Below are 18,546 nucleotides of genomic sequence, written 5' to 3'. Positions count from 1 at the left end.
TTTATTGGGATGTTGGGGGGGGAATGGGAGGGAGGTCCAAGAGGGAGGGGAGATATGTATACATATAGCTGATTCATTTCATTGTACAGCAGAAACTAACACAACATTGTAAAACAATTATATTCCAATTAAAATAAAATAAAGTACTGGAAAAAAAAAAGACGTGCTTGGGGAGAGGAGACGCTTAATATCTAGAATTGCCATCTAAACTTTGGGAAATTACTAACTTACTAAATATCCCACTTGCTTTGGTTAAAAATTGTCTTAAAATTCATTACACTCCATTCTAACAGCATTACCTTTTGAGGTAAAGAAGTGATCCTTCCTATGGCTGTGTCAATACTGTACAAACTCTATTCTCTAGCCTTGGTCCACAGTTTCAGTGATACCAGATATCAGGTTGGAAATCCTTATCTAAAGGTTCTCTTGTGTTGAAATCCCACTTAATCTGAAGAGAGATTTTAGTCATTCACTTCTAAATTATATACACAGAAGAAGGGAGACCATTGGTATTCTAATGTAGACATAAGAATTGAAAGATGCAAAATTGGAATGTAGCTTTCCTGGGGATGGGGACAGATTGCTCTAGGGAAGGTCATTGATTGACTGAAAGGTTATAACTGGAATTTGCTTAATTGCTGCCAGAGTCTGGCAGGGAGAAATTGGTGAGCAATTGTGTGGGCACTTGAGTTTTTAATTTCTTAGGAAAAGAGATTGAGAGTATAAATTAAAATTTTTCATTAAGAAAATCCTGTATCTGTCAGAGTTTTTAGCCGCAGCAAGATCTATTCTAGCTAGTGAAGCAGAAAGGGGTTGATTGAAGAGTATTATATAGCTCACAGAATCTCTGCAAGGGCCAGAGGATTTGACTTGGATCCATCAATATTGCAGAGAAGGCAAGAGATTCAAGAGAAATGTCTAATCACACCATACATGACTGATACAGCAGAGACCCTCTTGCTGAAATTACCCACTGCTCAGCACATATAATACTAAGAATTGGACACTGGAAACTTCACCTTCCCTGTACCCCTAAAACCAGACACTTCCACCTCTTTTCTTTCCAAAATGTCCAATATCCCCAAATTTGGCCTTATTTTCTACTTGTTCACTCCTCCCTCTAAGACTCATTTAAGAGTGCCTGCATGGTAGAAAGTAGGTCACATATAAAATTCTGTTGCAAGAGGGTCTGGGAAATGTCTATAACTTTCCAAACTCTGCCTGTAAATGTGAGAAGAGAAGCTGAAAGGGATTTGAATTGCTCTTTAGTGAGTGATCTTTCAGGGAGTATGTGTTGGAGTATATCATCAGACCTACCCCTCTCTCCTGTCGGGCTAGAAGAGGCATTGATGACATTTCTTGGAGAGAAAGCTGCCCGGAGTAATCATATTGGACCAGTTGAGTACCCAACTGTAGAGAGAGTTAGATCTTTCCTACTTGGAACCACCAGTCATTCTTTGTTGAGTCATTTCAGTCTTTGCAGTTTGAAAATAATGCACAGGAATAATTGAGCTGTGGCCAGTCTGGGCTGACAGCGCTATATCAAAGATCAGAGCAGAGAACACTTTGGAGGGCAAATAACTGTTCTCCAAGCCACAAGTGTTTCTCAGTGGTCCCCTTGGAGGATGGACTCCCTGTAGAATTAGAAGATGGCCGAGCTGAATGGGACTGCCAGGATGGGCCCTTCTGTGGGGAAGCTGTGGTCCTCCAGGCAGCCCTGCCTGTGGAAGCAGGTGCAGCCCAGGGGAGCGGGCTGCTGGTAGCTATCACCAGAGTGCAGAGTCAAAGATGAGGCCAAGGTGGGGGCTTGTGTGGAAGGCACCTAGATGAACTGAGATTTTCCTATGTGCCACAAATGATATAGCCTAATGATCATCTTGGATCGTTCTAGAACCTTGAGTTACCATTGACCTGGAAATTATTAGTTGCTTTATAAACAAGATACATAAATATTGTGAAGTATTGTGAAACTCCTTTTGATACGGACAGGCCAGCTTGGCACATATCTGCTTCCAAGTTTGCCTGACAGAAGGGTATTCACAAATGGCTTCTGGGGTGGACAGAGGGAGGAGCACACGGGTGGATGTCGGTGTCACGGGTGGTCCAGGCAGCGGTGTTAATCCCTCTTGCTGTCCTGTCCACCAATTCACGCTCTGCTGGTGCCAAGTCCTTGTTAAACTTCCCTGCTCTCGATAACCCTAATTCCTTTTATTTCTTCCCAGCTATTTCTAAAAGTTTTGCCATGTCGCTGCTCTCTCTTTTTGGATGACTTCCTAGCCCTCTCAGGTTTGGCAATTCATCTTGAAAGATCAGAAGGACAGCAGCCATTTAAGTGTGAGATTCAGCTGTGTGCAGGACACAGCGTTTAGCAACTGATCATTAAATGGGAAAGGGGGTCAGTAAAGTGATATTCCCAGCATTCTCGATTCTCTCCCGCTAAGTAGATTCTTTTGTTAGTTCTTTTAAAGATAAAAGATGCTCCCCAACATTTCTTTCTATTTTCTGGGCTCTGACATCCCTTGGGAATGAGCATGCAACCCTCTGTGGATGAGCTTTGCTAGGCTGAGAGACTTTTAACTGTGTTGAGAGAGGTGAATGCACAGAATCCCACTGTAGGCCAGCCTGGAATGGGCTCCCTCCCCTCTGAGACCCCTGATGGGGTTGATGGCTGCTGCCCTTGCATTTGACCAGAAAGAGGCAGCCTGGGGCATCTTATGGGGATTTTGTTCTTTTTGATCAGAGGGAAACACTCTTATTCAGTTTGGTCTCAAGGTTTTCATTTCTTTTTTATTCTGCTTGTGGAAATCTTTGAATGTCTATTTTATTTCCCATCCATGATACTGTTCTTGAAGTGAGAAAATCTAATTCTGCAACTTTCTTATTAGAATATCTGTTTTGTCTTCTGTAAACTAAAGTCTTCAATGAATATCTCATAGCACTATTGTAAAGATGAAGTAATTTATGTAAAAATGCCTGATAAATGTGCAATATTTTTCAGACTGTTTCTTTCCTTCCAAATGGATTTCTTGAGGTGGGCGTTTCCCTCAGCACCTTTTCAGGCAAAAGAATTATGGTGATTACAACCATAGTAATTATAGTTAATATTTCATGAGAGCCTAGTAGGTTTTGATTATAGTTGGGTACATTGCTTATACATTGTGTCATTGAATATTCCCAAAAACTCTGTGAAATAGTTACTATGATCATCCCCAATTTTATGTATAAGGAAACTATGGCTTCGAGAAGTGGGATGCCTAGCGAAAGGTGATACAGCTAATAGGCAGAGGAGCCAGGATTTAAATATAAGGCAGCCTGACTCTAGATCTCCTGCATTATGTACAGCTCCTACCCCTGTATCTATTCAACATGGGCATCTCAGTTTCTTATCTAAGAAAGGTAATGAATTTCAGACCCACTTATTCTTCCTAAAATCCCTCTTTCATCATCACTTCCACCAGCAACAGAATCAGATCCTGGCTCGTCAGCAGGACGTGATCATCCAGTTTGGCTCTTGCCGGATCCTTGTTCCTGGCATTGCCCGTATACTCTGCCTCAGCCACATCGAACTCCCAGAGATGGCCGAACGGGCCGTGAACTCTTATATGTCCCTTTCTCTGCACCTGTGGTTGTAGAAACCTAGAACGTGTTCTCCTTCTTCTGTACTTCATACATTTCATTCTGTAAAACCCAGCTCGTTCACTGAGCGAGTATTTATGGAGTGGGTTCTATAGGCTAGAGTTAGCACCAGGGATAAATCAATGACCTATATGGACCTATAGTGCAATAGGAAGAACAGGAGAGTAAATCCCCATGCACTGCTCAGAGTACAAATGCTGTGAAGGAGAGCAGCATGCTGTCCTTTGGCATTGTTTCCAATCTATTCATTTATTTATAAGATCTATTAAGAGCCTACAGCGGTAAAGGTTGTATGTTAGGTGCTACTGATATTAAACAAGTTTCCTTCCCTCTTACTGCTATGTTCTAGTGGTGGTGGTGGGTAGATAATAGTGACCAAAATAAATAACTAGTAATTAAAATTAGAACTACATATTAGAGTAAGTGGTCTTAAAATCTAAAGAGCCAAGTGTCAGAGTGACCAAAAGGGAAGGGGGCTAAAGTAACTGGGGAAAGCTCCTTTGAGAGGTAACTTTTGAACTTGGACTTGAAGACATAGAGCAGCTAGCCATACTAATGTTCTAAATGAAACAAAGGGAAGTTCAAAGCCCTGAGGCCCAAAGGAACTTGTTTTGTTCAAGGATTAGAAAAGAGATCAATATGAGAACTTGCCAGAATTCCCTTCCCGAGCCTTGAATCGCTGCCTTTTCTTCAAGTGCTGGCTCCTCTGATAAGACATTCATCCCTGCCTCTGCCGTGAGTGCATGTCTGCCTTGCCCCACCCTGAACCTCTTGAGGTCAGGAGCCACAAGCCATTCGCCTTTGCAAGTTACTACATCTCTTGTCCCTAGTCCCTGAGAGGAGCTCAACATATAGTACCGACTTGATGAATGAATGATGTGTCCAACTAAACTGTCCTGGTCTGGCTCACTAGAGCACATCATTCATTCATCGGCTGCCAAAAAATGTATAGAGAAATCACAGTTAAAGCACAGGACATTCACCTGCAAGAAGAGTCATCTGGGTGTTTTACTCCCATCCTTATTAAAGAATTTTTGTTTCTAATTGCTGGGACAGATGTGACGACTAGGAACTATAAATATTTGTAGAGTCTTCTTCACGTTGTGTGTCTGCTTCCACCTCCCTTGGTAAATTCCATGCTCAGAGGCTCATTAGCTGTGCACACACAAAACAGCTATATAATAATTAGTATCAAGGAAGGCTGCATAATAGAACAATGTTTGCACTAATTAGATACTGGGTTGAGAGACCTTTTCATTTCCCCCTGAAGTTTCTGCATTTCTCCTTTCTAACTTCTGCTTTGTGTTTTAGGTTTTAGCTATTATCATCAGCATTTCTTGAGCATCACAAAAGTAGTTGCTATTTATTGAGTATTTACAACGTGACAGGCACTATACTAAGCCCTTAGCATGCACTGTCTCACTTGGTCCCCACCAAAGCCCCAAGGAGTTTGGTTCGCATTTTACAAACGAGGACACTAAGGTTGCAACTTGCACAAGGTCACTAGCCAGTGAGGGGTCAGGCTTGAACTTGAAGTCAGGGCTGTCTGTGTCCAGAGTTCTTTTCTATTATACCAGTTCTTCCTAAACTGAGTGCTTCCTATGGGATCTCTTTGGGTATTGTAAAATAAATGAATAGTTTTGGTTTCTGTTTTAACGATAATTCTAAAACATTGGTATAAGCATGTTTGCGGTCATTTACGATTGAGTCATGTCAGATAAGTTTTGACTCAAGCTTGTCTTTGTGTAATAATTGGATGGGAGCAAATGATAACTCTTAGTGCTGCAATTCTCAAGCTGGGGTCCTCTAAAGGGGTTGAGTTCCTCCAGAGTAAGACACAGCAGTGCAATGCACCCTGCTACACTCAGTGGCCTCCAAGGCTCGACCCAGGGCTGGATTCAGGGCTACCTTCTCTCCACTGTGAGATTCGTAGAGATGCTGATGATTCCCCAGGATCCAGGGCACCGGTGTCCTGGTAACAAGTGCTGCTAGCAGAGATACTTTCACACTCTCCGTGACTCCAGCCAGCTTGGCCCTGATGCAAAGCCTTCAGGAGCCTACAGGGAAATCAAAGCGGGCTGGCTGTTGCTCAGCGCACAGGCAGGGAAGAGAAAAAAAGACTTTTTCAGGAGGAAAGAACAGTATTTATAGAGAGCTCATCAGAAATCCAAAGAGCAAGAAGCAGGTAAACATTTTTCTGGTGTCCTCCTTCTGGGTCACACCGGGGGCAAGGCCCAGAGCTCTCTGCCGCAGGTTTACACATTCACAGCACTCGCTTTCGCAAGGCCAAAAAAATTTCAGGAATTATTTTCATTCTACAGAAAACAGGACAACTTTATTTTCAGGTCTTTGCCCAGATGCACAAGAGTAATAAATTAAGCTGCTGTGAAGGCTGCTGTCTAAAAAAGTGTAGAGAAGTCGACAGGAATCTCCTCACATCTAACCTTTGCTGCTGCTGTAGACAGAGCGTTGGGTGGATGGGGGTGGAAGGAATCAAGTAATGGGGAAACGTAGCTCACCTGCTGGAAATCTGGAGGACAAGGGTGGAGACGGGTGAGTGGATTAATGCAGAGAGCATTGTGAAACCATTAATGAGCATGAAGTCCTAGAGTATGCAGTGCCAAAGTCACATATTCAAACGATGTTATTTAAAATGTGGGGAACAGACTTTTTAAAAAAACAAGAATAAACACGTATATTTTGCATCTCTGCAACTAATGAGGGTGACCTGAAGGATATACAAAAATGAAAACTAGTGTGAAGTCTAGTTCACTGCTGTATTAGCTTGCTAGCACTGCTGTAACAAAGTACCATAACAACAGAAATTAATTTTTTCACAATTCTGGAGGCTAGAAGTCTGAGATCAAGGTTTCAGGAGGGTTGATTCCTTCTGAATGCCATGAGGGAAGGGTCTATTCCAGGCCTCTTTTCTTGGCTCATAGATGCCTGTCCTCTCCCTGTGCCTTCACATCGTTTTCCCTCTGTGCATATCTGTGTCCAAATTTCCTCTTCTTATAAGGACACCAGTCATATTGGATTAGGGCCCACCCCAGTGACCTCATTTTAACTGAATTACCTCTGTAAAGACCCTGTCTCCAAATATGTTCACACTCTGAGGTATTGGGGTTAGGAATTTAACATGAATTTTTGAGGGGGACATAATTCAGCCCATAACAACTGATTCATATATATATAAATATATACATATATATACAATATATATATATAAAACAACTGATTCTTATACATATGTGTATATACATATATATACACACACACCAAAAAATTTCATTTGAGAGTGAATAAAAAATGATTTATTGAGCTGTACTTACTGAGCTTTTAAATATTATAGAGTTCAAGTTTTTCCCCTTTTTCATAAATCATAATTTGAATTTCCAGTACCACCAGTCATATAATATTAAACATCAGATATGGTAATAGAAAAATAATGATGTGCTAAGTGGGAATTACTTATTGTTTATAATGATACATTTCATTTCTGACTTGGGCTACAATATAAATTTTAATATTTTATAATAAGGTAAATTTTCTACCTATGCCTTCATTATTGCAGAAACAAGCTTTTAAACATTTAAATATCATATTAGAAATAAGTGTTCTTCTTTCCTGCTTTTGATGTAGAAGAAGGCAGTTAATCTGTGTGTGGGGAAGTCACTGTCTAGAAGTGTAAGGTGTTGAGAGTGGCCTAGGACTGAAGAAGGGGCAGATGCTTTGCTGAACAGAAGAAACCTAGACGTTCATTCCCCCATCTAAGGCTGTGTGTGTGTGTGTGTGTGTGTGTGTGTGTGTGTGAAAGAGAGAGAGAGACAGAGAGAGAGGGGGGAGAGAGAGAGACACGTGGATTTAATTATATCACTCTATTCTAGCTTCTAGAGTTCTGCAAAGTAGCTGGGAGACGTGGGACGGAGTTAGGGCTGGCAGTATCGCCAAGCATGACAGAATATAGTGACTGCCAAACCAAACACATACATACCCCGAGTCTCTAACACAGGTATCAGATTTGCATGCTATTGCACCCGCAAATATACGGGCATAATCATAACCTACATTCTCAAAGCTACCTATGTAAAATCACACATTCTTTGAAGAGTTTCACTTGCTTTAGCTATATTTGCCTCTCTCAATGTTATTTAGCACTTAAAAACCTTTTTTTTTGGCCAAAGCTGAAAAAGACAAAATTTAGCAGCTGAAAGTGAATGCAAACACACACACACATGTGTGCGCACACACACACACACACACACACACACACATGCACAGAGCTTTTTTTTTTCCTTCTGTAACTATCTACAAGTGAGAAAGCCCTGGATTAAAGGATGTACAGATGAAGCAACTCTGATTCCTTTCTTCACTGATCTTCTCTCTTATGAATTCAGAGGAAAAATCCACAAAAATTTTCAGTTGTTTTTACATTTTCAAACACATGAATAGGTGTAGCTGATACATAAGGACAATGTGAATGTGCTGAGCTAAAAAGAGGGGTTTGACTTGGTGACTCTCTACCTGGTACACACATGCACATAGGTCAGATCAGGGAGTGACCCCATCACACTCATGTCTACTGTATAAAGGAAGCGCATCCTAGAGAAGATTCCTTTCTAGATGGGTTGGAGAAGCCAATAGTTATCTCAGCGTTTTCCTCAAAGAAGAGGAAACGGAGAGACAAGAGGGAAAAGAGGCTGAAAAGAGGAGTCTCTGGGTGAAGGGAGAAGGGCTTCATCTACTGATCCAGTGAGAGTTGCTTTGGAAAATAACTGACATGCTTAGGGACCTTTACTAAGCTTGCTTTGGGTGGTTGACGACATAATTTCCTCACCTCCACTAAACCTTCCATTAGGTCCACATTATTCACCGCTGCTCTCATGGCTGAACTTGCTATTTGGAGGCTGTGCGGTTAAGTGCCGAGTCACCTCTCAAAGTAAATGGGGGCAGAACAGAGGTTCCTCAGAGGGTCCAGACATATTTTGTTTGTGTCTAGACACAGATGTATACTATTTTTTTATGCACATCTACTTGATGTCAGAAAGCAAACATGTGTAGAAGGGCAGATAATTGGGAGGAAGTTGTAGGTATTGTTATGAAATAGAATTGATGAGCAAAAAGGAAGGTGGACAGTGAGGGAAGGAACAGCTGTCAGCACGTGGGCAGCACTGAGTAGCAGCCGCATGCAGGTGGATATGTGTGTATAGAGGTAGGCATGTATTCCATACATAATCCTAGAAGTAAATGCATCGAGTCCCTAAAAGAGGAAGTGAAGCGAGTGACATTACAAAATAAGAAATCGAAGAGGAAACAACAAATCATTACACAGATGTTGGACCGAACCATATCTGAGAATAATATCTTAAGAACAAAAATCTAACAGATTATACTTTTGATTTTTAAATATGTAGAAATTTCTTCCTGTATTGTGCCACTTAATATCGGGGAAGTTTAATGAATGGTGCCATGCCGGGAAGCCAAGCCAACTAGTACCTGGATCCCTGGTGGATCACTGAGCTGTACATTTACAATTCAGCAAGCCTGGTTATCAGTTCTGAGACACAGCTGGCATGGTGCAAGGAATTAGATATTTCCAGGTGACTAGGCAGCTAATTCTTGAATACAGGTGAGTTCCTTTAAATAGGTTCATGAAGCATTAAAAGGGTGTTGGTGGTATCCAGATTTTGGACTTATTTACATTGCGATGTTACTGTTTGCAGTAATCGGATCCTTTTCCTTCACTCAGTTTTCATGATTTATTGAATGAGTCTCCACAGGTTAGCTTTAGGGCTTTCTATGGCACTCCTCCCGCTGTCCCTGTCTGCTGGTAATCTTGACCTCTGAATCTTCAGTGTCCATTTCTGAGTGTTCATAGCTTCCTCATATAGGAATTCTACCTCCTAGAAGGTACAAATCTCTTTTTCCTAGTCTAATCAATAGTTCCTCCCATCAATTTAATGACCCAAAGCCATTTTATTTGAATCAGTGGCAAAGAGAGTTTGATCAGTTAAAATTCAAGTGCCTCTCAAATCATTTCATCTCTTAATTTTCTTTTTATGTTTTCTGTCTACCCCTTAGGTCATGTCAAAGAAAGAAATCAAACCAAGACATTTTGCTCAGAAAATGATATTAGCTTATGCCAGAATTTTCAACACTTCTGCTTCATAGAATAACATTTCCTCTCAAGGTTTTCAAAAAATCTTTAAACTGATGTCTTTCAATGCTCACTCACAACCTTATTTCTTCCATATTTCCCTAATATTGGATATGGGAGTGGGTGTTTACTTGTACCATCCACATGGCAATCCTAAAAGGGCCTGTGAATAGATGGAAAAGAGATGATGCATCCTGTTTGATTATTTGCCTTTTGAGAACAAGCTTGCTGTGATAGACTCATATAGGTTACTGATAAAAATTTAAATTGGTACTTCCTTTCAAGAAAGAAATATGCCAGTATATACCTAGAGCTTTAAAAATATTCTGTCCTTTGATCAAGTAGATCCTCTTCTAATAATTTATACTAGGGCAGAATTTTAACATACAATGATTTGTCTGTAAAAATACACATTGCATCATTATTCATAATAACAGAAAGTGGGAACACGCCAACTGAGCAGCAAAAGAAGAAAGGTTGCAAAAAATAAGGGTGGGCATGTCATAAAGGAATACTACTTGGTCATGTTTCAAAGTATATGCAGTGGCATGAAAACGAATACGATAGAACTTTTAGTATAATATACTTTATCAACTGTCAATATGTTCCTAGTTTAAAGTATATATTACATATATTTATAGAAAGGAAACAAATAGAACCTGTTGCTAAAAGAGTTATCTCTATATTGTGAAACCATGGGTAATTTCTTTATCATATGTTTCTTTATTTTCTATATAAGCTGGTATTACATTTAAAACTGAAAAGCTAACTAATATTTTTTAAGAAGAATGAAATAACTCAGAGAAGAGAAACTCTCTCCCCCCTCAGGCCAAATCTACTATAGACATACTTTTCTCCCTACTAATTAATTGTCTTTTACATCACATGCATCTGTGGTGTACCAAGAGAAATAAGGAGTGAAGCCATAAAAATAGGTGCTGTGATCTTTAATATAAATATACACTTTCAGAGTACTTTACAATTTTGAAAGACTCTCACATAAAGCAATCTTGAGAACAGTACTTGTAATGTAAGCTCTGTGAGAGCAGAATTTTGTCTTGTTTGCTATTATAGCCCAGCATCTAGAAGAGCACCAGATATGTAGTCGATATAGAGTAAATATTTGCTATATGAATTTTTTTGTTTAGTAGTAGTAAAATGGGACCTTAGAGGTCATAATCTCATATGATATTCATGATGGCCCTATGAGGAGGATATACCAGGTTTTATTATCCTCAGTTTACAGAAACAGATGCAGAATGATTGATTTGCCCAAGATCACAGAGCTGGTAAATGGAAGACATCAGTTTGAACCAATCCTCTAGGTGAAGACTTGGTTCTCAGTACATTCTTAACAGGACTTGTATCCTCATTGCCTGACTAAACAAATGGCCGTCGTGCCACTTATTTCTTCAGAGTCCATCAAGATTTTGTTTTCTATTCAGATTTTAAAGTATATATATGAGCTCAGAATTTATTCTAGCATAGCTCATATTATTCTTATTCTTCTCACTGCCTCTTTTCTTTACGATCAGTAGTTGCTATGCATTGCAAGAATTTTCATGGCTAGATTTTGAGTTTTCTACATAGAATATGGTAAAGATGGCACTCCAGGTGCTGTGATTCATAGCAATATGAAGATCCCGAATCGTTTAACGTATTCCTTTTTAGGAAAGTCTTAGTGCTTTCTGAACACTTTCAAATATATCTCAAACAAAAAATCCTGCTTCTATTCAAATAATACAAAGTCTTACATATATACCATGAGAGAGAGATAAGCACTTTCCTCCATCAACTCAAAAACTGGCCAAAGAAAGGATGAAAGTTTGGAAACCCAGGAAGTTAAAGCACACCAAGGGCACCACTGTGAGTTTCCAGTGCAACAATGTCTCGGTAGTGATCATTCAAGGCAACAGAACAAGCCCTTCGCTCTCACATTTTGACAATGGCTTATTTCCTGTTTGCACCCGTTTCTGCTTCACAACTTCAGTCCAGGTGGGGAAGAGTGATAGTAGCCTGGGATGTTATTTGAGGTATGGTGTGTGTGTACTTCTTTCCCTTGACTTGGCTCTTTTCAGTGTGAATTAAGATGCCCTACTATTTCAAGTCAGGACAATGATCACATGGGCTCTTAAAACCTTTGAGAGTAGCCACTGTATGACTTTATTACAAAGCACTTAGTTTTACCCAGTTAGACCCCTGCTCTAGGCCAATTTGTGACCCTCATGCTTAGAGGAAAGGTTTCTTTCACCATAACCTTGAAAGACTACTAAAATTGGACACTACTTTTACCCACAGAGTTAATTCAGGACTATGAAGACAAGAAAAATGTTGAGAAGCTTGGATAAATTTCATGTATATATGTTTGTAAATTATTCTTCATAAAAAATTCTTCAAAGAATATTTAAAGAAGAACTTTAAATATTTCACTGAAATATTACAAGACTCTGATTGAATATATAGTTTTTTACTTTCCTCGAGAAATACTACTTTTCTATGTACTAATGAGTTGACTCTTTTTACTTCCCCTTCAAGTGTTTATTTCTTCACTCTGCATGCAACAAATATTTTTTTGCGCTTCATGTACCAGACTTATCATGTACCAGGCACTGAAGACACAGACGCAAAAGGCAAACATAGTCTCTACCCTCGTAAGAAGGGGAAAATGCATGTTAAATAATTCAATACAATATTACTAGCAATGAGAGGCACAATGGAAGTGTCTAACCATGGGTGAAATATGCTTAGCTTGGGAGTTTGGGAAGGGCTTCCTTGAAGAAGTGAAACTGAAGATCTTAAGGATGAGTTGATGTTGGCCAAGCAAAGTTAGGATAGTAGGAATAAAAACACTCGGGTAAAAAGAACATAATATGTAAAGACTGAGGTGGAAATAACCAAGGAAAATTCAGGGAACCTCCATAAGGAAAATGGTGAGCCAATGAGGCATGTGTTCTTGCCGTGCTGCAGGTTTATTTAGTTCACTGAAGATTTACTAGTCAGCTATAATGCACTAGGTACCATGCTGTGGGCTAGGGGTTTAACAGTAGTAGAGATTCTGCCCTCTCTCAGCTTATACTTTGGTGACAACTACAGTACTAGAGATAAGTGCTCTGCTGGGGAAATAAAGGTAATAGGCTTCTAACTCAGATCAAGAGCTTAACAAACTAGAAGTGGTGTCAAAAGTGGTTCCTGAAGGACGGGAGGCATTAACAAGATGGAGGTGGTCATGGAAGTGTGGAGTTGATGGAATAAAGAGTGGGTTTGAAGGCCAAAGACTGAGAGAGAAAAAGGAATGATGTGCTTGGGGGAATTGAAATAAGCGCAAGTGTAGAGATTCAAGTAAAGGGAGGTGATCTGAACAATGGGCAACATATAAGCACAAAATAAGACCAATGGGCATTTACTACAGATGTGATGATTAATAGATGCGGTGCTGTGCTGTGCAAAGAGGTCCAAGAGTCAGGAAACGGCCCCTCATCTGATTCTACTGCTGGATCATTGTAGACCTTGAGGGATCACTGACACTCTTTTGGCTTCTCTTTCTGCACCAATTACATAGAGGAGTTGGATTAAGTTCTTTCTTGATCATAGATTCCATGATACTATTTAAAAACCCTCATGTAGACAGGGTAAAGCTTGAGAGGATGTTCACAAGTTTTTGAGACCACAGAGACAAGTAGTGACAAAGCTCATTTTGTTTGTCAGTAAAATGTATGTAAAAGTCACAATGTGAGAAATCAAATTGACCTTATGCAAATACAAACTCTTCCTTCTTTCCACTACCTTTTACTGAGACGCCTCATTTTTCTATTTATATTGAACCCAGAGTGGACTTAAGGTGTGTAGTGTGTCAAAGGAATGCCATGATGACTTGTCAGTTGCATCAAAAAAATAAATTGATTGATATTATGCAGATTATATGGCAATTGGTTGATTTCTTGGTATTTAGCAAGTTGTTAATTGATGAATATAAAATAAATGTCAGGCTCAGGTAACAGAGAGAGGATGTGCTCTTGCCTTTACCAAGGAGAACTGAGGAGAGATTCCCATTCCCAAAGTGTTCCCTGAAATGAACAACCTACATTAGTCAGATCAAATAGTGTTCAATATTCAGAATAACTTTAAGTGTTATGAAATAAAAATTTACAAACACCTGATTGGTATGGGATCCATTTACTTACATATGAAATAGGGACATGCTAGCCAAAATATGCAAATTATTGCCCCAAACATCCACTCTGCTGGAGAGCTAAAGGATTATAAATTACTGAGGCTTCCCCAGTAAGGGATTTGGAGAAAATCAGACAAGGGAAATCAGAGTTATATTTCAGTTGTCATCTTAGATTATTCCCTGAGGATACCATTTTAATATACAGCTGTTACTTCAAATGTCAACCAAAGACTGGGAATTATTAAATGTTCAGGCATTATTTGTCCAGCAATTGAACAGAAAATCTTCTTTGACCTTAGAGGTATCTTTAAACTTGGAAGTTCTGGTCATCTCACCTTTAATAGGTTAAAAAAGGGGAGACTTTTATAATGACAAGTAAAAATAGAAAGAATAAAAAATTGTTACTTCAGTATGGAGAGGGGAAAATTTGAGGATACACATGAACAAAATGAATGCTTGTGAGCAGCAATTTAGCAAAATTTTAGCAACTCCTGACCTAATTGTGTATGTTGCACCCTTGAAGCTTGAGTAAAGAAAGTTTAGGACAATTACTTTGTACAGAAATACTGCTTCATCTAATATATAATGGACTTTGGAACTTATCTGAAGAGCTGGTAAGAATGGAAAAAGTTCAAGCTCTATTTAAGTATAAGCTGGGTTTTGTACACCATTTCTGGTTGGTGTCATGTCCCCTCCCATCATAAGCCTTATGACCCTCTTGGACACATGCCCTATGATCTGATGAACAAAGCCCTAATCCCTACTGGCCATTGTTTGCGTCCTGATATTCCTCTGTTGCTTAGCACATTCAATAACCTGCTCAGTGCACATGTCTTGGTGATGACAAAGAGTATTAATCTTACAGATAAATTACCTCTTGTTCTTAGTCTATTATCACACTAATGATGACTGCTTACCTTTATTGGCACATGTCATTGTGCCATGTTCTGTCCTCAGTGGGTTTTATACAACTCATTGAATTTGGATATGAACCCTACGAAGTGGTACTATTCATATGCCCGTTCACAAGTGAGGAATCTGAGACACAGATACAAAAATTAACTTTCTCAGAGTCTTATAGTAACTAGTGATGCAGCCAGAATTTAAACTCCAGCAGTCTGGCTCCAGCCCCAAATCCATACATTTCTGCCACTATTGTGGACCAAATGGGGGAAGTATTTTAGCAACATTTAGCAATATCCTTTTACTCGCTAGCCCGGTGATGCTGACCATTCTTATCTTTGGAGCCAAAGCTGACACGTCCTATTCTATACTGCATTCTCCTATGCTTAGGAAAAGGGAGATGGCAGATGATTGAATGGAAAAGGATAAAGTCTTTTGATTTAAATCCTCATAGTTTTACTCACCTGGTTTAGCCCAGGTTGGTACATTCCACTTGCTTCATCTAAGGCTAGGAGTCTCTGTAGAGTCAAAGCTCCATGTTTGGTAGGTTCAAAGGTGGTCCTTCGTATATGAATAGCTGGCTAAATGTATAAACAGAGGGCAAATCAGGAGTGGAAGCACTTTGAAAATGTTTGTCAGTAAAGAGTGCTTATCAACTCTCCATGGAAAGGGAATGTGGGAAGTGAGTGGCTAAGAAAGCATTTATAGCTCTCCATTGAGCAGTGACCTGGCTTATTCTCTCAGAGATGCTGGCTGTGTTTGTATTTTCTAAGTAGGAACCCCAGACAGTATGTTGTTTATCAAATGGGGGCAACCAGTAAGATAACAGGCATTTATATGTGTTCACACAGGGAGGTAAGCTGTATTATTCCTGCCTATTCTCATAGGCATTCTCCTGGCAAAAGCACAAAAGCAGACACACACACACACACACACACACACACACACACACACACGTACTTTTTCTACGTATCTAATCATTTAATTCCTGGCCATTTATAAGACAAGTGGCTCCCCCCCTCATAGCTTGCTAATGCAATGCTTTTTCTTCTCTTTCTTTTATTTTTAATCACAGCAGAATCTAAGAAGAAGAAAAAGGAAGGCAAGAAACAGGAGAAGATGCTGGACTAAAAGACGCCACCTTCCGTGGACCATGAAGAGGACATCAGCAAACAGGATCAGTTAACTATTGCATTTATATCTACCGTAGGCTTTTTATTCAAAAATTATCTATAGCTTAAGTACACAATAGGCAGAAACAAAAAGAAAAGAAAAATTTTGTAGTAGCATCTTTTTAAATGTATACCATAGTACAACTAGGGGCTTATAATAAAGGACTGTAATCCTATTTAGAAAGTTGACTTATAGTACATGATAAGTGATAGAAAACTGAGGTAAGTTTTTTGAAGTTATGTGATATTTTACATTTAAAATCTTTTTTTACATTTTTTTTCTTTTGGCAGCAATTTAAATGTTATGACCATGTAAACTACTTCTCTTGTTAGGTAATTTTTTCACCTAGACTTTTTTTCCCAATTGAGAAAAATGTCTACTAAACAAAGCAGCAATAAAATATGATCATCCTATTTGAGGAAAATATCTTTTTTTCTGCCAATGGATTTTAAAAACATTTTAGTCAGCAAAATGAGGGGAGCGGGGTCAGAGCATGTCCTAGTTCAATGTTGACTTGTTTAAAAAGAAAAGCATTAAAACATGAAATTATTTTGCTTTGGCAGAAATATTTGTTTTCTTGATGAAATTATTTTTCCATCTGAGGAAAAAAAAAAGACTAGGAAAATAAATCAAGGTGATGCTGAAAAAAAGATGCTTTTGTGTGCAATAATTTGATATTGTAACCCTTCTCCCTTTGTCACCTACACTCACCCATCTGACCTGTTAGCAGTGAGAATTGATCATACAAGCTAATTAAATCACTCTTGGGCACAAATGTTATATAGAGGTAGCTGTAGATGTAGCTCTATAACTATATCTATGTTCTAACTTTCTATCAGTATATAGTAGGTTAGACTGGTGCTACTGAATTAAACAAAAGTTCCAAAGTAGCCTAGTGTTTGGAAGAACAGAAAAATGCTCTTCTTCTATTGAATAAGTTTGGGCTTGCATAGTCCAAATCAGTAACACCAGGCAAAATGGTAGCCTGTACTTAGTTTCTATAAGCCAATAATTCTTACTCTATTATCTACTATATAAGTGCCATGGACTATCTGTACAACTAACTCTTATCTACTGAGCTCTGAACACAGTTTTTAAGTAAATATTATAAGTCTATGTTTCTATTATTCAGAGAAATAACCTCTCAGAAGTCAGCTGGGATTAGCCTCAAAGTATTTCTCTTGAAAAAGCCGCCTCTAATTTTAAAACGATAAGACTCAATAAACAAACACTTATCTACCAAGATAACTCTAAGTCCACTTTCAGAAATGATGGTTTCAATACCTTGGGCTAACCATAAAATAATTACAAACTGGTCTAATGATGCAGCCAAAGTGTCTTCAAAGCTGTAGTATTTTTGCCATCTGGTCGAAGACTCCACTTGAGCTAGGCATGTTGGAAGGGTCCATATCTCCCCAGTAAGTCAAAGCCAACTGCCAGTGGGGAGCAGAAAAAGGGATGGGCTTCTGGGCACATACATGGAACAATTTATAGACTGGTGCTTAATAAAAGCAGAGTACCTTGTAAAGTGCAAATGCAGACACATTAATCGTGAATGCAGTTATTTTACAAGTGAACCTTAATAGGAGAAAAGTACTCATGGGGATGGATGGAGGAGATGAAAGGAAGGCATTATCTTGGCTGGGATTTTTTTGACAGCAAAGACCCTATAAGGATAGGATGGTGGAAAAGCCTACAACATATTTTGTTAGCCTCTCACCTAATATTGCTCCTCCATCATCATTCAGCCAAAATAGCAGCCCATGAATCAGTAATGAGATAAGGTGAACTAGAACAAAACCCCCAAAAGGAAAAAATGGTCCTGTAAATAACCGTGGCATTCCCCCTTTTCTCAGGACATGGCAGGAAGCCAGGGGTTCTCTGCTGTGTGGAGGATGATCTCTAACACATCATATAATAACTCCCCGATTCTCTGTGAAAGCAAGTCTTGGAATGCTAATCTCCACTGCATAGGGTATGAAATTAAACTTAAATTCTCAAGAATTATTCTACCCCAGCCCCAGCTTCAGACATCTTGCTAAATCTCACTGAAGTCTTGAAAACATAAATACAAAGGATAGACTCCAAAAATCACTGACTCTCACAAATAGGAAAAAAAAGACCATCTTCAGTATTTCACAGAGTGGTCCACCAACTCTCTCCGCCCAATCGATCTGAGTTTTATGAATTTATTTACCCTAGTGTTCTTTAAGCCTGGAGGAAGGAAAAGGAAATGGAAACAAATCGGCTGTGTTTCCTTAAACAACCTTAGACTGAAGACAAGGTTTCCTTCCAATCATCAAGAACAATCCTTCAGTTACCAGACATGTCCTTACTCAATTCAGTGACTGCAGCCTCCACACCTGGACTCGGGTAGACTTTCTGATTTATCCTGATTGTATGAATCCTATCACACTATATTCCTAAAATGACATCATAATGTCTTGTTAACTTGGTAGGAGCAGAACTTCAAATAGAATTTAACGAATGATCTGAATATTTATCA

General features: G+C 39.2%; 1 protein-coding gene across 2 annotated transcripts in view; it reads left to right on the top strand.

Moving 5' to 3' along the window:
• PTN (pleiotrophin) overlaps positions 1-16,452 on the top strand; it is a 97,672-nt gene extending 81,220 nt beyond the window's left edge. Inside the window, exon 5 of one of the 2 annotated variants that reach the window (XM_082473156.1) lies at positions 15,946-16,452. In XM_082473156.1, the coding sequence (XP_082329282.1) occupies positions 15,946-15,998 (53 nt within the window). In that variant the 3' untranslated portion in view covers positions 15,999-16,452. Of the gene's footprint in view, positions 1-15,942 lie in introns of both variants that reach the window. The other variant, XM_082473155.1, reaches the window with a different exon arrangement.
• Positions 16,453-18,546: the final 2,094 nt, after the last annotated feature.

This window comes from Balaenoptera physalus (genome assembly GCF_965194825.1).
Source record: "Balaenoptera physalus genome assembly, chromosome: 8".
In the NCBI taxonomy this organism is placed as follows: Eukaryota; Metazoa; Chordata; class Mammalia; order Artiodactyla; family Balaenopteridae; genus Balaenoptera; species Balaenoptera physalus.
This window is presented reverse-complemented; position numbering and strand designations above follow the sequence as displayed.